General features: G+C 35.9%; 4 protein-coding genes across 4 annotated transcripts; 3 read left to right on the top strand and 1 right to left on the bottom strand.

Annotated features, from left to right (window-relative positions):
• Positions 1-318: 318 nt before the first annotated feature.
• Positions 319-2,798, bottom strand: LOC21390155 (protein Iojap-related, mitochondrial). Its single transcript, XM_024169968.1, has 4 exons — positions 2,436-2,798; positions 2,120-2,207; positions 1,761-1,858; positions 319-833 (listed from the first exon to the last, which is right to left on the bottom strand). The coding sequence occupies exons 1-4, from the start codon at positions 2,730-2,732 to the stop codon at positions 765-767; spliced, it is 552 nt and encodes a 183-aa protein (XP_024025736.1). The 5' UTR covers positions 2,733-2,798; the 3' UTR covers positions 319-764.
• A 4,276-nt stretch (positions 2,799-7,074) lies between these two features.
• Positions 7,075-13,442, top strand: LOC21390156. Its single transcript, XM_010104882.2, has 7 exons — positions 7,075-7,513; positions 7,776-8,470; positions 8,606-8,714; positions 9,203-9,323; positions 9,436-10,188; positions 10,666-12,571; positions 12,793-13,442. Exons 2-7 carry the CDS (start codon positions 8,275-8,277, stop codon positions 13,221-13,223), a joined length of 3,516 nt encoding a protein of 1,171 aa, XP_010103184.1. The 5' UTR covers positions 7,075-7,513; positions 7,776-8,274; the 3' UTR covers positions 13,224-13,442.
• A 997-nt stretch (positions 13,443-14,439) lies between these two features.
• Positions 14,440-21,226, top strand: LOC21390157 (ATP-dependent DNA helicase Q-like 5). The gene is made up of 19 exons (XM_024169967.1): positions 14,440-15,674; positions 15,781-15,834; positions 16,122-16,234; positions 16,356-16,585; positions 16,648-16,745; positions 17,325-17,378; positions 17,469-17,543; positions 17,686-17,739; positions 18,142-18,186; positions 18,273-18,367; positions 18,444-18,573; positions 18,759-18,857; positions 19,259-19,314; positions 19,416-19,518; positions 19,829-19,957; positions 20,190-20,362; positions 20,534-20,558; positions 20,641-20,756; positions 20,912-21,226. The coding sequence occupies exons 1-19, from the start codon at positions 14,481-14,483 to the stop codon at positions 20,997-20,999; spliced, it is 2,931 nt and encodes a 976-aa protein (XP_024025735.1). The 5' UTR covers positions 14,440-14,480; the 3' UTR covers positions 21,000-21,226.
• A 3,040-nt stretch (positions 21,227-24,266) lies between these two features.
• LOC21390159 (uncharacterized membrane protein YuiD) lies at positions 24,267-26,575 on the top strand. Its single transcript, XM_010104885.2, has 5 exons — positions 24,267-24,636; positions 24,966-25,122; positions 25,316-25,366; positions 25,601-25,693; positions 26,142-26,575. The coding sequence occupies exons 1-5, from the start codon at positions 24,494-24,496 to the stop codon at positions 26,217-26,219; spliced, it is 522 nt and encodes a 173-aa protein (XP_010103187.1). The 5' UTR covers positions 24,267-24,493; the 3' UTR covers positions 26,220-26,575.
• The last annotated feature ends 13 nt before the right edge of the window (positions 26,576-26,588 follow it).

Consider the following 26,588-nt stretch of genomic DNA (forward strand, 5'->3'; position numbering starts at 1 on the left):
TTCGGCTCGGCTCGGCTAGCTTATGGGCTGATGGGCTTTGGGCCGAATTGGGCTTTTCTTGGGCTCAACTTTTGGGTTTTACTTGGTAAACTAGCCCAAATTCAATTTGTTTTCTTCAAAAACCTGAAAAATAAAATAAATCCAATTAAAATTAAATCCTCTAAATTTAGGAATATTTGAAATTAAAATCACAAATTTGATAAAATAATTTAACAATTATGAACATTAAAAGTGCAAATTCGTGCATTTATCAAGATACAAGAACAATCTCTTAATAAGGGATTCATAATGCTACACGAGAATGTCCTACCTTCTTAAAATTATCTGAATGTCACCCGTTACTCTTATTAACTTTTTTTGTTACATAAACAGTTGCCATTGCGAGGCTTCTACTTCAATGAGAGTGAGTGAGCTTACCGAAAATATACATGTTTCTTTAGAACCATATCCAAAACTTTCTCATCACAATTTTGATTCAGCTAAGACTTTTGACCGACTTTGTCCCGTCCATAACACCTACTCTTTAACACATTTAAAATATAAAAAAAACAAAACAAAACCTAGAATGTTAAAGCATATAATAGTTATCACAAAAGATTCTGTTTACATGATGCTTAAGCATGCTCAATCATTGAAATTTGAAAAGCAGAAAAGTAGACCTTGATCAAGAAATTTCCTAATGAAAACTCTTGATTAAACATAAAAAAGCTCGAATTCTTTCAATTAGAATCTATAATAGCAAGGTCAATGGCAAACTTTGGTGATTACACTTTCTGAGCTCGTTTCTTGGAGTTATTCTTCCGACGAATCTTCACCATAGCCTTTTCCAAATCCTGAACAAACAAAGACAATACAAGGAATTTTATACCCAGAAAAAAAAAAAACAAAAAAACAAAAAAACAAAAACAAAAACAAAAGCAAAAACCAAAAGTTTTGAATGACCATGAAAATCGGACCCAAAAGAAAGCGGGGAGGAACCCTTGATCTCTCACCCCAACAAACTCAAAACCTGAACTAAACATCCCTTATCAAAATCTGATATTGATTCAGGTGACCGGTTCCATCCAGATAGAATCAAAAAACCAACGATTTGATCTTTTCATAGTTTAGCCAATGGAAATTAGTCGGTTTCGCTTTTAATTCAGTATAGGGACAAGATTGTGTACTAAATCGATAGATCCTTTCCTTCAGTCTTTACAGGACAACCCACATTGTCAAGTGCTTTTAGCACCGCCTCACTGCGCTTAAGAATCTAGCTGCAGCAATGCCAGAGATAAATCCTGTGAAAAGCAGAAGGATTCTACCCTTTGCCGTTCTTCACATTCCAAATATTGGATTGAAGCATGAGAACAATAGTGTTGAAGGGTAGGGCAGGCAAACTATGCCAATCCTACCCAATGGCTGTAAGATGCCAAATCATCTAAAAGGGCCAGAGCCAGGGCCAGGGGATGATGACTAATGAAAATTGAGATGTAAATGCCTTACCATATTTTCCGTTGAATCTTTTGTTATAAGTTTTATATTTTTACCTATTCTATACATACTGTACAAGTACGAAGGAGTCATGAATACACATAATAGTAAAGCAGTTCGCAAGCTTTAAGGACAACTCCCTTTACAGCCTATCTTCACTTTCCTGGAAACTTAAGGTTTTCTTCACCATGGTCAGAGAAAGTATGCGTAGGTAGCACAACACAAAATAAAGAAATAAAAAAGAAAAAGGGCATTTCAGAAATCATTGGTTGAAACATTAATTGTACCTGGGTTGGCTCCTTTTCAGACGTGTCTGTGGTCCAAAGATCCTCCAAATTGTAGTACTCTCTTGCCTTCTCATCAAGAGCATGAATTACCACTTTGCCTGAACAAATTGAGGTAACCATCACAAACCCCCACAAAAAGGTGTGAACTTTCAATAGCAGTAAAGTCCATGATCACTGAATTTATGATACGAATTATGGTTTGCTAAATAAATCAGTTAAAAAGATTTTCCTCATTAATGTAAAAGCCTACAATACAAAGGACGGAAATTTACGTAGATCACTAATATATGATATAAACTATGATATGTTACATAGATCAATAATTGTCATTTGTCGTAGTTCAGAGATAGAACAATAACCAGAGTCAATGACAATCCACTTTCCTCCCTCTTGCCCTTCAACGCTGGGAAGCACTAACCGGTTTGTTCCTTTTTGCTTCTGCTTGACCTGCACACACACACACACATATGAATTAGATGGCGCTCTTGTTTAGATTACTGGACAACAAGGAAACACCAAGAATACTCATTGTAGCTTTAGAAGTTACATAATAGTATTTCAATTTTTTCGGCTAAGCTAAAAAATTCAATCACTTTTCTCGAATTCTCTCCCTTTCGCATCGAAAATGAAGACTTGGAAAATTTGAAATTTCGAAACTAGAACCAACAAACCTGCCTTGTAAATTAGGGCTTGAGCAATGTTCCTCACGTGCCAGGTGGACCTTCCGGTGGCGATCACCGTGAAATCGGCCCAATCGCAGTGCTTCTTTCCCGGTATGACCTTGACATTATCTGCCCTAACGTCGTTCAGAATCTTCTCCACTTCTTGAAGCTCCAGAAGTCCGGTGCTGTTGGAAATGGCTGACGACGAAGAGAGCTTGTGGTTGAAACTCGGAAACCCTAGCTTCCATTGTTCAAGAAGTGAAGAATACGGTGAGAAACGGGAAGAGTTGGATCGTAGAGCCGCCCACATTGTGTAGACGCTTCAGCCGTTCGAGCGTTGCTCCGGTTTGGCTTTATTTTACACAACAATATTGGATAATGACATGGAACGGCGTCGTTTGGATCATTTTCAGATTATTTTTTTTACGTTAATACCCTTGTAGGTCACTGAGGAGACGTTTGGTTCATGGATTATAATCATGAAATTAGAATTATTTTTTATTTACGTGTATTTTTTATGAGAAAAAATATTATAGCGAATTATAAACCATTATTCGAATTAAGGTACGAATCCACTTACCAAACGTCACCTTAATTTTTAAGCGAGTAATTTTTAATCCAAATATGTGGACAAATTTAGTTTAAAAATGAATTTATATGAGATAAAATATTATAATAAAAAAATTAAATTTAAATTTTTATAAAAGAAAATATTGTAGTAAAAAATTTAAATTGTGAAAATAACATAGTTTTAATATATATATATATAAATTTATCTCTAAATTAAAATTTTGAGTTACAATTTGGTTTGAATGACGAGGTTTCTTTAAGTTTAAGAGATAGAAGACATTCTTTAAAAAATAAAAAATAAAAAGAAGAAGAAGATAGAAGACACGTGACAAGCACATCACACATTACAAAGAGACAGTTACAAAAACAACCATATAAATCTATCCGTAATTAGATAAAAAATACCGAAATCATCAAAATAATCTCAGATCTCAATCGTCAATTTCATTGTTGTTTTAATCTTATTTGTTGATTTTTTTGAGTAATTTTCACCTTTAGTCCCTCAACTTTCTAGTAGGTGATACTTTTATTCTTTTTTTTAATTTTGACAAAACAACTCTTTAACTCTTAAAAACTCATTTTTATACGTTGTGTTGATATTTGGATGTGTTGATTACAGAAACTCACATATTTGGACGGAAGTCCATAAATTATCAATGATTTAAGAGTTAAGGGATTGTTTTATTAAATTTTTTTTAAAAAAGGAATCAAAGTGTAACTTATTAAAAAATTTGAGGGATTACTGGTGCAAATTATTCTTTTTTTTTTTCCCCTCAAGCTCAAGTAAAACCGCATCACATTTTAGGGCCCTTTAGTATATAGACTCAAACTATGATTCAAATCAGTTATTTTGATTATAACTTTTGAATTTTAATTTTTTTATAAGAGAAAAATATTGTAACATAATTAAAATTATGAGTTAAAACTCATTAAGAACCCATATACAAACATAATGTCTCGTTTATTTCACCGATTCAAATTTAGAATTTGAATTTTATTACAGTAAAAAGTTATCATAAACAGTCACATTTAATTTTTTTACTACAGTAAAAAACTCTCATATAAAATTATATCTCAACTCGAATCAGTAAATTAAATGGAACGATCCAAAATCCAAACCCTATAACAACGCCACCCACCCCATTGCATGAGCCCACCATGCAGTGCCCTTTCTTCAATCGGGACGCTACTTATTCCACTAACACCTTTATATTACATGACGTTCATATTAGTTATTTTAAGTTTCAAACGAGACGTGAGAGTAGAAAATTAAAAAGAACATAAAGGTCTTTTACGCATTATCATGTGATGTACAATACGATGATAAAAAAGACACAAAGCTAGCATGGGCCCGGGATTACATTGCATCGGCCCAACTAGTCCATTTATTTTTCTTTTAAAAAAAGATCATTAGTTTTTCTTCAATTTTTTTTTTTCTTATTTCCCCCTCTATTTTTTAATTTCATACTTCATGCACAATTTTTCAAAAAATTTTATTTATACCCTTAATTTTCACTTCTAAGTATACTCAATATCATCACTGTTACTGTGTTGTATATTTATATGTGTATTATAATTTAAGAAATACTAACGTTATTTTCTTTGTCACTTTTTTTTATAATTTTTGTTGTCTATTTTAGTCATTATATCGTCTTTCACATTATGAACTGCAAGTGGGCTCACGTGGACTTCCAACTAAAATCCCTCAACTCATCAATGGACTCTTTACGCATACAAATGAATGCGGTTCGTTCAATAAATTCCTACCTCTCTATTTATCTTTGAGATGTTTGAATTTTTCAAAACTCCGTGGATATGCAGAAGAGAAATGCTATCCCCACTCGGACCAAGACATAACTTTTACTTATTCAAATAACAAATATACCGTACACAATATACATTTTATAATTTATGATCCATGCAGGGCTGTAGAAATGAAACGTACCTTATAAATTTTAATAACACAATATACATTTTATAATTTTATCGTATTCCAGTAATTTTTTATACTAAAATATATCATTAATGTTATGCAAATAGCACAATGTTTCCCTGCCTCGTCTATATACTTACGGGGGTAATTAGATTAGAACCTAGAAAATAAAATAAAAATAAAAATAAAGAAAGCAGAATAAAAACAAATTATCTATTGTTTATTTCGCTGTAAGCCAGTTAAATCTATTTTTTTTTTATTTTTAAAAAAGTTAAATCTACATATTGGAGCCCGGATGGTCCTGACTTGGAATGATTGATCCTCACCTTCTAACACTAATCCAATTATGTCCACAATTAAACATTACCTAATAAACCTACTGAATTAAAAATGATCTACCTAGTTTTCTTAATTAATTAAGCCAATTATAGGATGGAATTCATTATTCAGATGCTACAAAGTACAACTACCAATCAAGATACATTAATAATATCATACAGATTACTTAATCAATCCCACATCATTGATTTTGACTGTTCTTTAATTATTATCTTCTTTAATTGTGTACTGCTACTAAAGAACAATTTCTCATTTATGTTATGTTCTACTTTAAACGTCTTCTTTATAAAATTGCAGATGGGGTCACGTGGCAAGAAACAAAATAATAAAGTTGTCCGATGTGATATCTATTTTTCTTCAAATGCTGGTCGGGATTCTTTCCTATTTATTTATTTATTTTAAATACACGGCTTAATTCAAACAAATGAAAAAAAAAAAAAGAAAAAAGGCAATGAAATAGTTATGATTATATTGAAGCCTTCTAAGTTTTGCCAATCACCAACCAATTAAAATGACATAATTCAATAGCTTTGCACAAGGGCACAAAAGTTAATGATAAGCTAGTTGCTATGTTGACCTTTTTTTTTCCCTGTGTCCCACACATTTGTTTCCTTGCGTTGCTATTCATACGACACATTTACTTTAAAAAGTTTACAGTGTACTTTATTTGTCCATTTGATGTCACCAAAATCATGCTTTTATCACTATTCATCCCATTAATTTAATATAAACACTCACAATCACGTTTAATATTCAAGATGCACCTGTTGAAGCAATGTTAATTAATTTAGTTTATCTTAGAGTTTAATGAAAAGACAAACAGTGCAGTTTTATTCTCGGAAACTACATGAAATTCCTTTCTACCGTTTTTGGGAACATAAAGTAATAAAGTCAGTGAATTTTGCATTAAAAAAATAAACTTAATGCGTTTGGTCAGCGGATTCACGTCGTAATTCGAATCATAGTTCGTGATTCGTTACAGTATTTTATCTCACAAAAAACACACGTAAATTGAAAATAATTCTGAATTTATGAACCAGACGTTTGATTAGTGAATTTAAACATTTACACGAGGTAAATATGATTTAGGAATGATTTTTTTTTTTTGTTGGGAGTGCAGGAACAAGATGCCGACCTTATATGATTTTGTTCACATATACGAATAAATATGTTGCAAGTGCATTTAGAATGGCCATCTTTAGACTCACTTAGGATGTCACGGGATATAATTACCAATTTAGAATATTTCCAAAACAAATAAAGAAACAAGATCAATGATTTTGTTAAAGATTTCTGTTGTTTTCTCAAATTTTGGCATCCAAACCCTTTTTATTAGTTTCCTGTCTCTAGCTTCCATTAGTGGTATTCCATACCACATGGTGACACTTCGAAAAGAACTGATATAATGACACGTTTATGTATTTATTTTATTTTACTTAAAATAGAGAATTCGGATTGATGCTGAAAGGCTCAAAATAAAAATAAAATACCCATATTAAGAATTCATACATTTGAAAATATTCACAGGGATGTTTACTTTAATATATATAGAAGAAAAAGCCGTTTTTTTTTTTTTTTTTTTTGGTTGGGGAATTTAAAGTGAAATAAATGTCGTTAGAGAAACAAAAAAAATAAAAAAGTATTGAGTTTTTAATGTGCATGTACGACATGAGTGGACGTGGCAATGGCATCGACGTAAAAACTAAGAAAAAGAAAAGGTAGAATTTAATAATATAGGAAAAAAGAGGGGGAAAACAAAAAATATCGCTGAGCAAAAGAGAAAAGCTGAGAAAAGAAAAAGGAGGAAAAAAAAAAAGAAAAGAAAAGAAAAGAAAAATGAATGAATGAAGTGGAAGGTATTCTGCGGGGCGAAAGAAGCAAAATCAGAAGCATTAAACATTCTAACAAAAGGTTAGTTAAACTGAACTCCCGCAAATTTTCCACTTTCCCAAATTCCAAAGGAAGTTAAGCAAAATTTTCTCGGAGGAGAGAGACAGAGAGAAAAATGCTGGAAAGTTGAGCTAGGGCTTTGCTTTGCTTGCACCGATCCATTTTCTGTAGCTCCCGATCCGTACGTCCCCAGACAAAGCAATAAATGCTTTAGATCCGGCTGTCTGTTACAACATTCGTCGCATTGTAATTGACATTCGGAGTCATTTCTGGTTTATCTTCGAGCTTGGGATCTCAGTGGCTCTCCAGTGAGCTTCTTTCATGGTGATTGAGAGTTTGAAGCCGCCGGCTTTGACTTGGTAAGTCAAGCACTGCGACTAGTTTCTTCGTAATTTGAACTCTGGAGTATCGGAATGGTCAGTGGGAGTCAAAATTCGACTCCGAATTAGGGCTTCTTCGAGTGATTCTCTCACTATTTCTATATTCATGTATCTATCTATCTATCTCTGCCTGCAAGTGAGAGAATTTAGGGTTTTAAGATTTTGGTACATGTATGCGTGTATGTATATATATCTATATAATTAGAAGTATGTTAATTTTGATTAGTGTTTTCTTTGTTAGATTGGATATGGACGTCGGTTGGGCCTCTGCGTTTCGAGTGGTACAGTTGCTTCAGTTGTTATGCTAATTTATGAAATGTTAATAAACAAGGGTTTGATGTTGAGTTGACTTGGACGTACCAGCTATTGTTCCTATGGGTATTGGGTCGCTTGCACTGGGAAATTAAATAATTCTGTAATTTTTCCCCCTTTGAGGACGGCGAATCAGAAGACGCCTTTGGTGTTTTGGGTGAAAGCGATTGGGGGCTTTAATTATTTACTGGATATACATTGTGGATTAATCTGGGGCTTTAATTATTTACTGGATATACATTGTGGATTAATCTTTCAAGTTTGGTTCTTTTTTTTTGGGGGGGGAGGGGGGAGAAAGTGATTGAGAGGCTTATGCTATCTGGGGTATTCATTATGGAGAATTATTACATCTACAAGGGTTGTTTGATTGTGGGTTTTGTGGAGAGATTGGTTTGGAGATTTTGAGACTCTAGCTTTTGGTAGCTGAGATGCCTCCTTCTCCGGCATTGAGGTATTCTCCCGGGAGGGAATCCAGAGCCAACAACCATAAGCGAGGGCATAGTTTCGAAGGCGGATTGATCTTCAGAGAGAAAGATGATGATCTCGCTTTGTTCAATGAGATGCAGACCCGGGAAAGAGAGAGTTTTTTGCTTCAGTCTTCAGATGACCTGGAAGCTACATTTTGTAATATCTTATTCTGCCCTCCTCTCTCTCTCTCTCTCTCTCTTAATGATTTCCCCAAGTTTAGACCTTTTACATTTTATTTGGGTATTTTTGGCTTATGGATATCCGGTTCTCTCTTTGATTTGTCTTCAATAGCTACGAAATTGAGGCACTTTTCAGATATCAAGCTTGGAATCTCTATTCCGGCACGAGGGGAGAGTAGTGACCTGCTCAATGCAGATGGGGATAAAAATGACTACGACTGGTATGTTTTAATTTTCTTACTGCTGTCACGTTGGAATCTCTATTGCCAATTCCCTGGCTCTATGGATTTCGCATGTTTTCCATATTCCACAGCAATTAATTTAATTTGCACTACTAGCAAATCTGTTTTCCAAATACTTTGGCAATGGTGACTATGTATGTTGAGGTTGAGATATCTTACTTAAAATGTTAAATTATACCTTCCTGTGGACAGAGTATGATTTTCTCATTAAGTATATGTTTATCAAACTATCAGCTAAGGCCCTGTTATCCATGCTGCATGCGTTTTTGTATCTCACAAATTATCTGTATGATTATTCAAGTATGTTGCGAGAAAATATTGTCTCTGCTATTCGTCCATTTTCCCATAGAATCATATGAGTAAATAGTTAATTATCTTAGTAAGGATTTCTTTCGTGATGCTAGTCTTGCCGTTTATACTTTTCTTGAGGGGTTTGATGGTTATTTTCTTCTTTATTTATTTCAAAGGTTGCTAACACCCCCTGACACTCCACTTTTTCCTTCACTGGATGATGAGCCACCTCAACTTAGTTCCGGTCGAAGGGGAAGACCTCGTAGCCAACCTATTTCTATATCAAGATCATCAACAGTAAGTGGCCGGGTCAGGTTTATGAAATGTAGTTAAGAGTTATGTGGAATTTGTCCTTTCGGATGTTTATCTATTTCTTCTTTTCTTTTACATCATATGACATATTTTGCAGATGGAGAAGAGTTATAGAAGCAGTAGGGGTAGTGCAAGTCCAAATCGTTTAAGCCCTTCTCCTCGTTCTGGAAGTGGCTCTTTTCAATCAAGGGGAAGACCATCATCTACCCGTCAATCCAGCCCATCTCCTAGTATACGATCTGCGACTCCAACACGAAGACCATCTACTCCTCCGAGTAAACCTTCAACACCTGTCCCAAGGTCTTCTACCCCAACTCCCCGAAGAGTGAGCACTGGGTCTGTTGGCTCTGCAGCCTCATCAGGGGCAAGGGGAATATCCCCTGCAAAGACAAGTCGGGGAAACTCTGCTTCACCAAAAATACGAGCGTGGCAAACCAATATTCCAGGATTCTCCTCTGAAGCACCTCCAAACCTCCGTACTTCTCTTGCTGATCGACCTGCAACTTATGTTAGGGGTTCCTCACCTGCAACCAGAAATGGAAGTGATGCTTCCTCCAAGTTCAGAAGGCAATCGACATCACCGACTGCGACTAGAAGTGTCAGCTCATCTCATAGTCATGATCGAGATCCATTTAGCTCTCACAGCAAAGGTTCTGTAGCTTCTTCGGGTGATGATGATGTAGACTCGATACACTCCATGCATGTGGGTAGTTTAGATCGACCAACAACAAGAAGACTTGCTGCTTTCTCAAATAATAGAGCTCCTGCCCTTTCCAAAAAATCAACCAGAGCAGCATCTCCATCTTCTGCTCCGAAAAGATCATTTGATTATTCTGCCCTTCGACAAATGGTACTTTCTAAAGAATCAGTTCTTTCTCTTTTGAAATTTATTAGTTTCTGTTCCATGGATTTTTAAAGTGGTTACGCGGTTTGTAGCTTCTATTTGTAATCCATATTTGTTTTTGAGATATCTTTCTCTTTCAGTTAGGACCACTAATAGGGTCTTGTAGATTAGAGGCATAGTATTTTGTTAATAAAATATTATATATGGGCAGCGTTTTCTTGATGTTATGATCTTATTAATGTTCTTTCAGTCACTGAAATCTTTTTGTCTGTTTCTTTTGCTGCTGTGTAAACCGATAGAAACAGCTTGGAAATTGCTTTAATGATGCAAGAACATTGGGATCTTCAGCCTCTTGATTTGACAATGCATGTTTAACACGTTAATGGATCTTCAGCCTCTTGATTTGACAATGCACGTTTAATTCATGATTAATATGCATATAGTTTTTGGTTCACATCTCATGCGCTCCAATGTCTGATGCAGGATAATCGGAAAAGTCCTCCAAATATGTTTAGACCACTTTTATCTAGTGTCCCTAGCACTACCTTTTACGTTGGAAAAGCAAGTTCTGTACAGCGTTCACTGATCTCTAGAAATTCATCCGTCACAACTAGCAGCAATACAAGTTCTGATCAAGGTATGAGTGCTGCCCTTGATACTGAAGGCAGTGATCACAACCAGGATGATGCTGCGACTGAGTTTGAAAAAAGACAATATTCTGATGTTCATGAGGAAATATTTTCCTTCGATAAGTTGGATGTTGTAGATGAAGCTAATGGCAATGAACTCCACGATGGATCTACTGAAATGGATAACATTGGCTTCAGTACAAGCCCTAAAGTTGAATTTGGTCTTGTTGAACCTGGAGATTCCCGTCACCATGGTACTGTCACAGAAGTGGGTCCAAGCTCTGAAGCTTCTCTTGCTAATGATGATCTTTCAGAAGTTGATAGTCTTGAAATTATGGCAGTTTGTTCTAGATGTGGTTGCAGATATCATGCCTCTGAGCAAGAGGAAAGGGACACTAGGCTCTGTCCAGAATGCAATATGAAAGATAAACAATTGAGGGTAACCACTCTGGAGACGGCTACAGCTGCTGACACCTCTCCCACTCCGGAGATGGCCAGAGTTACGGACACCTCTCCAGCATTGTCTACAAACGTTTCACAAGAAGAAACACCTTCTGGTGATTTGGCTTATGGGATGGCTGTACCTGTATTGCAGCAAGTTACTGATGTGAGTGAGCCAAAGAGTTCTCGGGACATGGAGAATGCTGAGGAAGGCAAAACTTCTTATCGTCAGGAAAGCCATAATTACTTACAAGAAAATTCTCTTGCAAGGTCAGAGGTAGAGAGGGGTGAGGGTATGCTTGGCACACAGCAAGAGGAAGGCCATTCAGCTGTTGGTCATGGTCCGCCCAATGATGATGGGGGTCAAAAATCGCATCACTCCACTGACTATCCAAATTTGAAGGTTGATATATCTGAGGGAGCAGGAATTTCTGTTTTGCTGAAGAGGACAAGCAGTAGCAAGGGTCCTGTTGTTCGAGGCATGACTTTTTCAGCTGCTAGCATACCTTATGATGATCTCTCGTATGCTAAAGATAGTACAAGCAGCATGAGAAGCTCCTTTGGACATGGTAGCTTCTCAGCGTCATCCTCTGTTGATTTCAGTGCTAGACAAACGGATGGCCGGGTGCAAAGGCAATTGAGTGGTAAAAAATCAGACATGGAGTACTGCAGAAATGAAAAAAGCACAAAATCTCAGAACGTTGGCTCATCATCATTCTCTGGGATTGCATACCTGTCTCACCAAGCAAAACCTCCTTCAACAAGCACAAATGAAGATAATTTGCAGGTTTCGATTGGCACTGTGGAATATGATGCTGCACGGGACACATTTGCAACATCTCAAGACCATTTGCTAGCCTCACCACAGACTGAAGCAGATGTTACTGATACATCTTCCACGAGAACATTTCTTGTGGAGGAAGATCTCAGAAGCATAACAGTTGATACATCTACTTCAGAACTGCGGCCTGTATTTGATAGCGGGTTTGTGGATAACTTGGTAGAATCACATTCAAATAACGATAGCCATGCTTTACATGATGTAGAGTTTTCAAAAGATGCAACTAATGTGACAGAAATAGAAGCACTGGATACAATTCCTCACAGTGGTCTGCGGGATGGTGAAGAGCTTGCAACTCATAGCTCCATAATTACAACTTCAGAAATAGAAAATGAAAAGCATACGCCTGGTTCACAGAGTGATAATGTCTCGCTTGCATCAAAGAGCACCAGAGAGGAATTTCTTGAGGCTTCACCTCTTGCGCCTTCTGATAAGGAAATGATAACTTCTGCCTCAGATCAGGCGCATGACATCCTGGGTATGATCTATCTGGATTGTGATTTCTATTGCTCTGTTTCATTTTTTTACCTCTTGTCGTCTAATCTTATCAAGAAAACCCTGTCTACGTTCTTGGCTATTCTAGTGTACAAAGTGTTTTATTTGGATCGAGACTTTCTTGAGATAATTACCATTTCTCTACAAGTACCTCGTCTTTTTTGTTTTCACTTTTTTAATTGACAAAGTCTGTATATTTATCAGAAGAAGAATCAGCGATAATGGTAGAATGTCAAAAGGGAAGCAAGGCTAGAAGCTTAACACTTGAAGAGGCGACAGATACAATTCTTTTCTGCAGCTCTATTGTCCAGGATCTGGCCTATCAGGCTGCAACCATAGCAATTGAACAGGAGAGCTCAGAACCATTAGAAGGTTTCCGACCAACCATTACAATATTGGGAAGATCCAATTATGATAAGAAGGATCCACCACGCGGCAGAACCGTTGGCAATCGCTCTTCAAAATCCCAAAAGACAAGGAAAAAGCGGATGGAGACAGATGCCAAAACTCCGACCACAAATGAGAATGATGAGAATGCTGTCGAACCGTTGAAACGCAACGTTGAGCCGCCTAACAAGGTAGACAGTTTGAAGCCCCCAAAGCTGGAATCAAAGTGCAACTGCACTATCATGTAAAGTTCAACTGGTGCTCACCATGCACCTCTGCCAACCCCATCAGCATATATCTAGCAGACGGAGCCGGGTCCTTGAATTTTTTTGGCTTTATGGTTGAAGCGCTGTTTGCATATTGTCGATTGTTTCCGTTGGTTCCCATTTATTTGTAAGAAATGCCACGTTCTATTGGCGACGAAATTGTAAAGCTTCTTTTTTTTTTTTTTTTTTTTTTTTTTTTTTTTTTTTTTTTTTCCTTGGGTTGTTTTTTTTAAAGGAAAGGTTCTTTTTCCTTTTGTCACTAGGCTGATATTAGTTAAGGCAATGGAGGGTTGTGTTTGCTCCAAATGCCGCATTCTTGTTGGTGATTCCGATTTGGTTCAGTTTATCCCAGTAGAGATAAAAGTGTGAATGAAAAAACCACTCATTCATATTCGTTATGATTGTGAAGAATATACCTCCATTTTTGTTCATTATAAAAAAATCGGAATTCTTCGAACATGCTTCGATTTCTCTTACAGAGAGGGAAAGGGAAGGGAGAGAAGGGAGGATTCGATAGTCCACCAGTTGTATAATTGTAACTTTTTTTTCTTTTGTTCTCTCTCTCTCTCTCTCTCTCTCTCTCTTGTTTTGTTTAGATTAGATTAGAAAGAAGCATATGATGATAAACGACATGTGGTGTCTTAAAAAGTAAAATAAATGAAAATTGAGAGAATCTATATTTAAATTCATCATTGCATAAATGAATCGTTTGCTTGTTGGTTTGTTGTTTGTTTGTTTGGCTCTTTTTCTTTTTTTTTTTTTTTTTCTTTTTTTGGACTCGTTTATTTTGCTTCTTTAAAAAGCGACATAGTTTTGATAGGAAGATAAACGACAATGAAAACTTAAGTTACAATCTTACATACCTACACTTAAGTTACAATCTTACATACCTATAACAACCAACAAATTTGGAAACACAAACAACATTTATCTAAGTGTCTTCTTCTGGATTCAAGCAAGTAGCAAAAAAGTGAAATTTAAATTTTTATAAAAAAACACTGTAATGATAAAAGTTGAGTTGTGAAAAAAAACATGGCCGTGAGATGAAAAATGAAAACGACAGCAAGATTTCAGTATAAGAAGACAGAAAACTTTGTGAATTTACGACATGTCGTATTTATTCATAAACGACAAAAAAAGAAGGCAAAAGAAAATCAGATGGCGGGAAACACCAAAAATAAGAAGGGCGGGCTATTTTCTTCTCCGTTTGCCTCTCTTTCACCTCCGATATTCTCTTCCATGGATTCCGATTCCGACTCCGACTCCGACTCCGACGGCTCTCACGTCTCCGCTACTCCTCCCAGAGATTTCGGCCCTTCATCTCCGCCGCCTCCTTCACGGCCTCCGCTCATCTCCTCCACCAATTCCAGCGTTAGGGCTAGAGCCTCCTCGTCCTCTTACTCCAAACCCAAGAAGAAGTTCTCCCACAAGTTTTCCTCTTCCCCTTCCGATGCAAATCGGACCAGAATCGACCCAGTGCCGGCCTCCGAAGATGCATTTCCCACTTTCTCGGCCAATCTTCCTTTCCAAATCCGCAGCCGGCCGTCCGATCAGAACCGCGACGTTTCCGCCGTCGATCGCTCCCTCGAAACCCTCCCCGCCGGCTTCTTCTCCAAGTCCGCGTCGTTCTCGAAAATCCGACGGTCCACTCTCAATTTCGATTGCGTTGAGGATGATCCGAGTCCTTCTTCGGCGCCGATTCCGCCGCCCAAGGCTGATGAGATTACCGTGCCTGAATGTTCGGCGGCCGGTTGGTTGCCGGAAGAGCTCGATGATGAAGCGGCCGTCGGTTATGGAATAAGCTCGGCGAAAGTTGCGAAGAAGCATTCTAATTTGATCGGAAGCAATGTGCCTTTGCCACCGGTAAAATTTCGAAAATGCAGTGCAGAAGGGAATTTTGTGAAGCTGAACTTGAAGCGGAATAAAAGGAAATTCTTGAACAAAAGAGGGGGTAGTTCTTACTCGAGTGGTCGACGATCTTACAGAAAGTATAAGAAAAAAATGAGATCAGAAAGCGAGGCCAAAATGGAGGAGGGTGTTTGTGAGGAAAATGGCTTAGTTGTCGAGACGATGGCGGAAAACAATCAGAGGAGAGAAAGCAAAAGAGCGAAATTTGAACATGAATCTCTCAAAGAGGCGATTTTGGCTGCTCGAGATGAGCCCTCTGATGAGAATTTAGTCAAGTTGTTGAGCCTAACTCATGGTTATGATTCATTCCGTGATGGGCAGTTGGAGGCGATAAAGATGGTTCTTTCCGGGAAATCGACAATGCTCGTTTTGCCTACAGGTGCTGGAAAATCGCTGTGTTATCAGTTGTCTTCCCTGATTTTGCATGGAATAACCCTGGTTGTAAGTCCTTTAGTTGCATTGATGATTGATCAACTAAAACAGCTTCCTCTAATGATTCATGGCGGTCTTTTCTGTAGTAGTCAGGTGGGTTTTTCTTTCTTTATTTCTCTCCTTTTTTGTCTCAAACATTATCATATTAAACAGAAACATTTAGATAGTGATAAGAATGTGATTCTTTTTATTTTTTTAGACACCAGAGGAAGTTTCGGAGACATTGCGGTTGCTACAACAAGGTGATATAAAGGTAAGTTCATCAACGATTTATTTCATTTGTTGGATGCATTTTTGATATCCCTATTGCTTTTATGAATCATCTTTGATATACTTAACGAATTATTTCGTTTTTCTAGTGTCATGTCATAGTGGTGTGGTTACATTGCTGTTGTTTAGATTCTTCCTTTTTAATGGAAATGCTTACAAGTTATGGTGCTTCTATGATGAAATAATGTTCTTCCCTATTGAGTACTTTTTTTTTTTTTGAAAGTGAGTACTTTTTGTAAAGCTAAGTCCTTTCTGGGTTTTTTCTTTCAGGTGCTTTTTGTGTCACCAGAAAGGCTTTTGAATGCGGAATTCTTGTCATTATTTTCTGCTAATGTGTCAATATCGCTTGTTGTGGTGGATGAAGCTCACTGTGTATCTGAATGGTGAGTGTGATCGCAACTATCTCTTGTAACTTCAGGCGTCAGTTTATCAATATTTTCTCCCGCTTTATGGGTAATTTTGTTGTAATGCATCTATTTTCATTATATGAACTATTGATTTCAGGTCACACAATTTCCGACCCTCGTACATGAGGCTGAGAGCATCGTTACTTAAAGCGAAGCTCAATGTTGATTGCGTTCTTGCCATGACAGCTACTGCTACAACCACAACTTTGCATGCTGTTATGTCTGCTCTGGAAATTCCTTCAACCAATCTCATCCAGAAAGCCCCATTAAGGGACAATTTACAATTATCGGTGTCATTGTCTAGAAATAGGCAAGTCAGCTACACTTTTCTTTCTTAGCGTTCTATTTGAATTGTCAACTAAATCTATTGATTCACCCATGATATTCAATTTTCTTGAATAAAACTAGAATGAAGGATCTGTTGATGCTGATCAAGTCTCCTCCATTCACGGAAGTCCGGAGCATCATTGTATATTGCAAATTTCAGGTATATTTATACTTAAGGATGCACTCCCAAATGCACAACGATCTAATTCTAGGATACAACGACCTGAGCCTTGTAAGGGTGCGCTCCTAAATGCTAAGATCTAGGACAGCTTTATAGAGTTTTAACCTCTAGCAAGAGTAGAACTGAATACACAACAAAATTGATGAACAAAAATTATGAACTTGTTCTTGTTTTTTGTCAACTCTGAACAAATAATTAAAAAAAAACTTAAAGAGCTTGAAAATAGAAGTGAGATGAAGAAGGGGAGTAGAGTTTGTTCTTGATGGCTATAAAAAATGGTCTATTAATAGACTCATATCCGTGCATTTGGCTTTTTGAAGAAGCATTGAAGAAACTTCAAGAAAGGCAAACACTTGCTTGACAATGCTAAAGGGCAAGCGTGGTCATTTATTTATCTATGTATATAATGCCAAATAAACAAATGCCATAAATCTTTTTTTTTTAAAATGGAATATCTCTTTCTTGTGTTGAAGCTCCTGATTCTAGATCAGCATACTGTGCCCCTATTGTATTTCTGGTTTTAATGCGCAAATTAATTGTTGCATTTTAATACTGCAGTTTGAAACTGACGTAATAAGCAGATATTTACGTGATAACGACATTGATGCAAAGGTTAGTTTTCATTTTTTTTCTTTTTCAGCTGGCACAACTTTGTTTTGTTGCAGAATTCTTAAGTTTGACCAGACGTGAAATGTTGCTTAGGGTTACCACGGTGGTATACCTGCAAAAGATCGTAGCCGTATACAGGAGTTATTTTGCACTAACAAGATCCGGGTGGTGAGTATAATGAGTCTACTCAGTTAATTGCAGCTTATATAAGATAACAAACGTGTTCTATTTTACTATCCAGTGGTCTTTCTAAAAACATAGTGAACAACTTTCATTTTCTTGAGTCATTAACTCTTTGCTTTAATAAAAGGTTGTTGCAACTGTGGCATTTGGCATGGGGCTTGACAAGAGGGACGTTGGCGCTGTAAGAATACCATGCACATTATTGTAGTGATTTGTCGCATTATATGAGATTAGATGCTACCTTAAGACGACAGCATATAGTACATTAATTCTGGTAATACGTTGTCCAATTTTAAATGTGTCCTCTGCTCCTAGTTCCCAGGAAGTTTATGGAACTGAAGGAATTATATTTCTTCATGAACTCACTCTTGTCTTGTTTATAAATTATAAATTAGACCTTCAATCTGATATTATGGATTCTAAAAGATGTCCTTCTACTCTATAGACGTTTGTATCCATGCAAAGCGCACTTCCATTATACATATGTGCGTATGATGGTAGCGTTGCATCATTCCTATGTTCTTTGTACATAAGTTATGAATTAAGATTTAGTACTGTGATTTGCTAATAGCATCTGCTTCAGGTCATTCATTACAGCTTGCCAGGAAGCTTGGAGGAGTATGTTCAGGTCGATATGTGCTTTGTAACCTCTTGCTATTTGAGGCTATATTTAAACTAAAGTTCGCTAAACAAAAGAGTGATATGATTTTGTAGGAAATCGGCCGAGCTGGACGGGATGGGAGATCATCCTATTGTCATCTATTTTTAGAGGATGATACATACTTCAAGCTTCGTAGTCTCAAGTTTAGGTACCCAGAATCGTATATCTTATGATCCTTTCCATAAGCATTTCAGAGAATTAATGTCGCAGTTCCCTATTCTCAGTGATGGAGTCGATCAATATACAATAAACAAATTCCTTTGTGAAATTTTCTCCAACAATAAGAAGTTGCAAGGAAAAGTTTGCTCCTTAGTAACAGAATCGGCTTCTCCCAAGTTTGATATGAAAGAAGAGGTTTTCTCCTGCTACTATTCCTGTTCAATTCTCTAATTTGTAATTTGTTTCGCACTGAATGCTCTGTGGATTCGGTACTGGAGCACCTCATTATTATTATTATTATTATTATTATTATTATTATTGAAGTATAATTTTATACCGACTCGTTTTTTTTTTTTTTTGGCTGTTTTTGTATTTTTCAGGTGATGTTCACACTTCTAACCCAATTGGAGTTGGGTGAAGTGCAATTCTTGCGTCTTCTCCCACAGATAAACGTAACTTGCAGTTTGAGTTTTCATAAGGTTGGTAGCAAATTTGTTTCTATCTTAATTCATCTGGGAGCTCTATTAGTTTGCTCGCATGTTATAGTACAAGCACCTTCAGGTCCTTCACAGCGTCAGCCAGAAGCTGTAAACATGTAAAAATTGGCACAAATGTTTGGTCCACTTAAGCGAAAAAAATGTAATAATTGGGACAAATAACTTAAAAGTCGAGTCCACTTGAGCGATAGTATGTGATGATCTCATTAGGATATATAAGTCCCATAATGTTAGTCTGCAATCACAATTGGGCTAAACGCTTGATTTCCTTTTGCGAGTTTGTTTGCTTGTTTGTTTGTTTGTTTGTTTGTTTTTATTAAGTTATTTTTGTTGTTTTCATTAGAAGATTTATACTTATCGTTGTGGTGTTTTCACCTATGCAGACCCCTCCTGATGTGCTTGCTGAGAGGGATGTTGTTGTTGCTGAAATTCTGAAGAAGTGAGGCTCTTTAGTAGTTTAAAGTACAAGAGTGAACTTAATGCTACTCGAGGTCAAGAAGATATTGGCTAAACAAACATTGACCATTGATTTATTTTCAGGTCTGAAATGAAGCAAGGGGAGTATGTGTTTGACATACCAACTGTGGCGAACAGCATTGGAATTACTACTACTGATCTATCAAATCAGTTACAAAATCTAAAGGTTTGGATGTTTAAGGAGGTCATATTTTCATACATTTTAGCCATTGGAGTTAAAAAGAAATCAATTGAATTTTTCATGGGTGGTGTTAGAATATAGCTTTGTGGCAATTTTCTTTATCGCGAAGCTTCACTTCTAATGCTAAAATCATGACATATACAAGTTATCTTTCATTGTTCTTTAGCTTGGCAAGATTTGTGCCAACCTCATTCCTCCTTACTGCATGAAAATTAACAAAAATCTGTTTATTTCCTTGTATATATGGTAGAATACTTAAGAAGAAATATCTCTTTTCCTTTGTGATATTGTTTAGTTCAAGGGAGAAGTAAGGTATAAACTGAAGGACCAAGCCTGCTGCTATACAATTGTTGAAGTTCCTGCAGATCTTTGTTCTCTATCAGCACATCTTACAAAATGGTTATCAGAGGTTGAAAGTTGCAAGGTTATTATCATAACGTGGACTAAAAATCTGTGTAAATTTTCAATATACAATGGAATGAACGATCTAATCTAGCGATTATACTGAGCAATGCCTCCTTTCAAAAACTGGGCAAGATTCACAATCACAAATCTACATTTTAAAACATATTTGTTTTTTAAAACATTTTATGTGCTGTCTCTCCATGAGTGCCGATATATGAATAATTCATGCTCTATTTTTTTTTTTTAATTAGGTGCGGAAGTTGGATGCAATGTTTAATGCTGCCACATTCGCCCTTAATTCGTGTGAGAAATTGCACGGTTGCTGTGGAGCCCAACATACGCCATGCTTGCAAAGAAGAATTTTGGATTATTTTAACGAAAATTATGATAATTATGATCTTCCTAATAAGATGGGTCAAAGCAGGTTTGTGCACATATACATTACCCGACTATTTTAATACCCTATAGTAATTCTGTTGGAAAATTTAATATCCCAGCGTATCATTTACTTACATCTGTAACATGGAGTCATTCCTTTTTCTTTATCTTGTGATGCTGACATCATGTGCTCATTGCATTATCATTTCACTTGCAGCTTATTTTTGCGAGCCGATATGAAAGTAAGAAGCTCCGACATTGTACTTGGATTATGTAATCGACAAATGCTTAGTGGTTTTAACTGGCCCTTTGTTGGAATAACAGGTATTTCTGCAGAGTAACTCGCAGGCAAAATTCACTCCCAGAGCTGTTGCAAGGATAATGCATGGCATTGCAAGCCCAGCTTATACATCAACAATGTGGTCAAAAACTCACTTCTGGTAGGTTAACGAAACCATGCTGTTCATTTTGAATTTTTTGAGTTCATCTGATGTGGAGGCCAGTCAAGCTAATAAATCTTGGGTCTTTTTTTTTCTTTTTTTTTTTTTTTGCAATAGTAATAAAGTTGAGCTAATATAACAATTCTTCACTGCAGGGGAAGGTATTCAAAAATAGATTTCCAGGTTGTACTGGAAGCAGCAAAGGCAGAACTGATTAACTTCGTCGGAAAGGATGCTACCTAGCTCATAAGAATCATGCACACTGTTGCTGGATGATTGAAAATTTCATTGAAAATTTCATTTGTCATAATATTATGGACCGATTTTATTCTGAGAAGGAATCTGCTGACATTGATGCTGTCCCACTTGCACAAGTTCACTTGGAAACGAAACTGTAGGTGTTCAAGTTGCTTCTTTTCAGAAATCAGATAAATAAAACACAAAAGAGTAAAAAGATTGACATATTTGACCGGCAAAAAAAAAAAAAATATATATATATATATATATTTATGAAGCTTACTCATTGAAGTCCTGCCGGCTGCAGCAGCCAAGTTATGGTGGGGAAGCTGCCAACCTTTTCTGCTTTTTTCCTTTAATTTTGTGTGTATTTCGGGCATTGCCTTATGTCCTACCTTGTGTTTTTTAATGGAGTTTCGGATTAGAAAGTTTCTGTTTTCACATACGAATTATGAAATTTGCACATCATTTCATAGGAACATTCCGCAAGTATTGGCTAATGCAGTAAGCACCGACAGGAAAGCCAAAGCCGAAATCTGCAAGAACATTGGAGAAGAGTGACTGAGTGAGGGCTTGACATTTGAAAATCTGTTCCTTTCCTTGCAATCGCAACATTTCAGCCGTTAAAGAGGAGAGTTCAGATTGTTTTGGATGTATCCCTGTGCTCAAATGCAAGAATATTTTAGGGCTTGTTTGGTTTAACAACTCAAATTGTGGAGATTTAAACCTTTTTTATTAGAACTGTAGAATTTGAACTGTAGTGATTCAAACTGTGATCCGAACTATTATTTGGATATGCAAATAAATTATAATTTGAATTGGGAATAAAATCAGAATTGTGTTTGAATAGAGTGTTAAAAATTGTCATTAGAATTTTGTAACAAATGTTATAAAATTTCATTATACATGACATTAAAAAATATGCAATATGGGTGGGGATTTGTTCCTCACTTCATTATGTACACAATAAAAAATAATAATTTTAATCAGAATTAAAATGAAAAAATTATGATATTTTTAAGATTTAAATTAAAGATAAAGAAAAAGTAGAATTTAGAATTATTAAACGGTTGACAACCATTGGGATTGTTAGATTTAGAGGGAAGGTAAATTTTAAAATCAACAATTTAAATTGTCTTTAAACCGTTGTTAATTATTTGACTTGTTCTTAAATTTTTCTCTCCTACCAGTTTGAATCATGAACTAAGATTTGATTCTTAAATTACAGTGCTTAGTCATTGCTCGTGTAAATCGATGTTTATGTATTTTTTATGAGAGAAAATACTGTAGTGAACCATGAACCATGATTCAAATCAGAGAACGAATCCTCCAACTAAACGGGCTCTTAGCGTTTTGTTTGTAGCAATCACTGATGTAATGCAATTGTTTTTTAGTTTTAAAAATAATGTAATAATTACTAGTTAATTAGAAAGGGAGTACATAATTGTCTTTAACATTAAGATATTTATATTTACTATTTTAATAATGATATTTCAACATTAAGATATTTATGTTTACTATTTTAATAATGATATTTACTTTTATGAGTGGACGTTTGGTTCGTGAATTCAGAATTATTCTTGATTTATGTGTTTTTTTAAAAAAAAATACTGTAACGAACTACAAATTATGATTCAAATCATGACATGAAACTACCAACCAAACCAAACAACTTAATTGGGATATTGTTGGTAAACGATCTCATAATTGATCATTGATCGAATCAAATTATGCAAAGTTGATTTAAATTTTAATCGGCTGTTTTCCAAAAAAAAAAAAAAAAAAGTGGTGGGGAGAGATAGAGAGAAGCTATTGTTTTCATAATGATGTCGTTTTTAAAAAAGCAATGTTCTTTTCTAAGATGTCGTATTGACCATAGTTTGTTGTTCATGGAGAGTTTGTCGTTTTAGGACTACAGTCGTTTGCCTTTGTTATTGTCGTTTTAATTCTTGTTGTCGTATTCTTGTAATGTCGTTCAAATCTTCGTTAAGGATTTTTCTATTGTCGTTATCGAAATTTCTTATCATTATGGTCGTTTTTTGTTCCCAATATTGTTTTATAATTTTTCGTTTTAAATTATTGTCGTATTATGAATGTCTCTTTGAAATTTCAGATTATTATGGTTTATATATATATATATATATATCATTATGGTTGTTATTTTGTTTGAATAACATTTTGTCGTTTTATGACGTTATTGTCGTTTACATCATGTTGCTGCCGTTCCTAAACTGTTGTCGTGTATAAAATTGTATTTTGGCCCTGATTTTGTTATGGGTTATAGTCGGTTTATTGGAATGTGTTCTTCTAAGTATGATGTCGTTTTTCTGACGTTAGTCGTTTTTAGTTATTGTCGTATTACTGATGCTGTAATCGTTATGATCATTGTTTGCTTCATTTTTTTCTCATTTATGCTGTTATTCTCACATACGTCACGTTGTCGTCTTTTGAACTTCAGTGTCGTTTCCAAATTGTTGTCGTTAGAAGCTGTTGTTTTCACCTATTGTCGTTTTTATTGTATCTGTCGTTTTCTAACTGTTATCGTCGTCTAAACACGTCATCATATAGCGGTTATTAATTTAATTTTAGTAAGGTAATCGTTGATTATTTTATAAATTTCATAGGATGAAATAGTAATCCATACGCAAATGTTTTTGCACTTATGAAAGTTTCTAAAAACTCATTTGTTAAGATTGTTCAGTCAAACTTAGAAAAAAAAAAAAAAAGGCGCATATCGAAAAGCACCGAGTAATTTTGATAAATATTCTTTAAAAGTGTATGAATTATGATTTTTACTTTAATTCATAATCTTTATAGTCAAATAATTATACTTATAAAAAAGTGTTTATTAAGAATAAAAGATAAAAATTTATACTTGTACACTTTTAATGGTAAATTTTGTAATTTTCTGAAAAGGAGCAAGTAACGTGGGGTTAAATACTTAATCCAAAATGAGTTGTTATATCAAAATAATTGAATGCCATATTATTGAATGGATTTGCCATCTTCTCACTAACTCTTTGTGTTGGGTATATTAGACCAAGGAGAAGAAGAGATCCATATGGATATTGGTATATTCCAGTAAAAGATTGAAAAAGAAAGGCATAGAGAGGAGAGAGAGAGAGAGAGAGAGAGAGAGAGAGAGAGAGAGGCAAAGACCGTTAGTTAAATAAGAACTTAGAAGAAGCAACAAAAAACCAAACCAAAACTCCTCTCTCTCTCTATAAATACAGGCCTACGACTTCAATTTCTTCTTCCTCAACTTCCCGGGAAAAGAAAACGAATAAGAAAAATAAAAATAAAAATTAGCCATCTGTCTCTTATAGCCTTAAACTCCGTTGGGTCGTTTTTGGAATTAGTCACAAAGTCACCATTTCCTCCTCCATTCTCTCCCTCTTCTGAGCTCGATTAATTTCCATTTTTTTTTCTTTTTTCGTCGAAAAATCTAAGGAAAGAAACGGTGAGACGATTTTGGGAGGAGAGAGGAAGAGAGTAAGCCGATGGATGAGATGACGGGAAGGTCGGCTATGGCGGCGACCGGAGGCGGCTCGTTGGCGTCTTCTTCAATCTTCTCGAATTATCCCCTCCTCTGCGCTTTCACCGCTTTCGCAATTGCTCAATTCATCAAGTTCCTCACTGCCTGGTATTTCGCCCTCCAATTCGGATCCGAAATTCATTGTTTTTATGTTGTTTTGTTGAATGAATCTTGATCTAGAATCTGTATTGGTTGAAAACGAGAAAGAAATTGCCTTTGTAAAGGCTTTGTTGTGATCGTCATTCAACGTTCTTGTTATTGATTAGGTTTTGCTCTGGATCTAATTTCTTTGGTAGTTTTGGATCAATTCAGCCATTAAACTTTCCTTTAAAGCCCCGAGATTTTAAGTTCAAGAACTGATTTTTTATTTTTATAGGTCAGACTCAGAATTGAAGGTTGTGATGCTTTAAGAGTCTTATGTTTTCTTAGATTTGCAGGTATAAAGAAAGAAGATGGGATCTCAAGCAACTTGTTGGGTCCGGCGGAATGCCGTCGTCTCATTCTGCGACTGTTACTGCTCTTGCTGCAGCCATTGGATTCCAAGAAGGCTTTGGAGGATCGCTGTTTGCCACTTCATTGATCCTAGCGTGTATTGTACGAGCCCTACTTCTTTCACTCTGTTGTTATTGGCAAAATAACCAATAAGAATGAAAATCTTGTTCAGTTTGCATTACTCTTATGACAAGTCTGAAGCCAATGTTTATAAATTCTCTTGTTTCTTTTAAGATAGCCCACGTTTTGGCCTTGTGGAGGGATATCTAATGTACATATAATGTGTTTGTGGCAGGTTATGTATGATGCCACTGGTGTAAGATTACATGCCGGACGCCAAGCAGAGGTTTGGATGCTTTTCTGCTCTTGTGCTTACCTCTCTCTTCCTGTTCCTTTTTTCTCTTTCAAGAGTGTGGATTAGAGTTAAACAGTTTTGGAAGTTTATTTTTCTAGTGCTTTTAAGTTGTTATAATCCTTAATGTCTGGACTTCTAAAATTTCGGTTTAGGTGCTAACAAGCTATCTAGTTTCAATATCTATACGCTTCATACAATTTGACCTCGGTATTTTTTTCTTTTCAGGTTCTGAATCAAATTGTTTATGAACTTCCTGCTGAGCATCCTCTAGCTGAGAGCAGACCCCTGCGTGAACTTCTTGGCCACACCCCTTCTCAGGTTCGCTACATTGCTTTAGATTGTTTCCCATAACTACTCATCTACTACACCCCTAAAATCTTGAACTTGATATGGTCTTTTCAATGATGTTGGTGGTCATACTATGAATTGTTTATTAGTACCTAGCTCTGAAGTTATTAATAGGAATTTTTGAATCAAAATCCTGTTTTCCTATTTTTCCCTTAATTCCTCTAATTATAGCATATGCTATTGACATGACGTGTTATCAATCCACTAAGAATAAAACTTGTTAGGTTTGAGCGTATGCTTTGGCCGACATTGTGGATTTGGTCTTTGATTATGTTGTTAAACATCTTTACCTTCGGGATAGTTGTTTCTCTGTCAATGATACTCATGCAAGTTGTCAATTGATACTCGCTTTTTTACTCAGCGTACGTTTACACTGTTGTGGATTGTCATTTTCTTCTCTAATACGACCCATTTACAGGTTGTTGCTGGCGGATTGCTTGGAATTACTACTGCAGCTATTGGTCATTTGATTGTCTTGGTTAGGAGTCGAACTTGATGACCGGAAAAGGCACCATTTGGTAGCATCATCGGTGGTTAGATCTTCAACGGGGGTCTTTGGACAGTATTATAACCCAAAGAACCAACAACATACATGGTTTGCTCCGATTTACATAGGAGCACATTTCTCGTCCATGTTAGCATATTCTTCCATCAGACTGCTCACTACTTTTGTTGGAAGACTAGAATTGTGAAGTGTAATTTGATTCATTGGAGGGTTCACTTTGACGAATGTAAATGTTCAAGCAATTTAGTATACAGACCCGATGCCTGTTTGCACCGTGCTCAACTTGTGCTAAAAGTACAATTTTTCGCCAAGCAAAGTATTTAGGGACATTTAGTAGTTTTACAACACAAGAATGTAACA

Source organism: Morus notabilis, unplaced genomic scaffold, assembly GCF_000414095.1.
Source record: "Morus notabilis unplaced genomic scaffold, ASM41409v2 Scaffold549, whole genome shotgun sequence".
Classification (NCBI taxonomy): Eukaryota; Viridiplantae; Streptophyta; class Magnoliopsida; order Rosales; family Moraceae; genus Morus; species Morus notabilis.

Excerpts from the sequence above, each read along its gene's own strand:
- LOC21390159 (XM_010104885.2), top strand. The coding sequence starts at position 24,494 with ATGGATGAGATGACGGGAAGGTCGGCTATGGCGGCGACCGGAGGCGGC. Across the intron at positions 24,637-24,965 it reads ATCAAGTTCCTCACTGCCTG|GTATAAAGAAAGAAGATGGG; the intron begins GTATTTCGCCCT and ends TTAGATTTGCAG. Across the intron at positions 25,694-26,141 it reads TTGGCCACACCCCTTCTCAG|GTTGTTGCTGGCGGATTGCT; the intron begins GTTCGCTACATT and ends ACCCATTTACAG.
- LOC21390157 (XM_024169967.1), top strand. The coding sequence starts at position 14,481 with ATGGATTCCGATTCCGACTCCGACTCCGACTCCGACGGCTCTCACGTC. Across the intron at positions 18,574-18,758 it reads AGTTTGATATGAAAGAAGAG|GTGATGTTCACACTTCTAAC; the intron begins GTTTTCTCCTGC and ends TGTATTTTTCAG. Across the intron at positions 19,315-19,415 it reads GTTGCTGAAATTCTGAAGAA|GTCTGAAATGAAGCAAGGGG; the intron begins GTGAGGCTCTTT and ends ATTTATTTTCAG.
- LOC21390155 (XM_024169968.1), bottom strand. The coding sequence starts at position 2,732 with ATGTGGGCGGCTCTACGATCCAACTCTTCCCGTTTCTCACCGTATTCT. Across the intron at positions 2,208-2,435 it reads CTCAAGCCCTAATTTACAAG|GTCAAGCAGAAGCAAAAAGG; the intron begins GCAGGTTTGTTG and ends GTGTGTGTGCAG. Across the intron at positions 834-1,760 it reads CTGAAAAGGAGCCAACCCAG|GATTTGGAAAAGGCTATGGT; the intron begins GTACAATTAATG and ends TTGTTTGTTCAG.
- LOC21390156 (XM_010104882.2), top strand. The coding sequence starts at position 8,275 with ATGCCTCCTTCTCCGGCATTGAGGTATTCTCCCGGGAGGGAATCCAGA. Across the intron at positions 8,715-9,202 it reads GATAAAAATGACTACGACTG|GTTGCTAACACCCCCTGACA; the intron begins GTATGTTTTAAT and ends TTTATTTCAAAG. Across the intron at positions 10,189-10,665 it reads ATTCTGCCCTTCGACAAATG|GATAATCGGAAAAGTCCTCC; the intron begins GTACTTTCTAAA and ends TGTCTGATGCAG.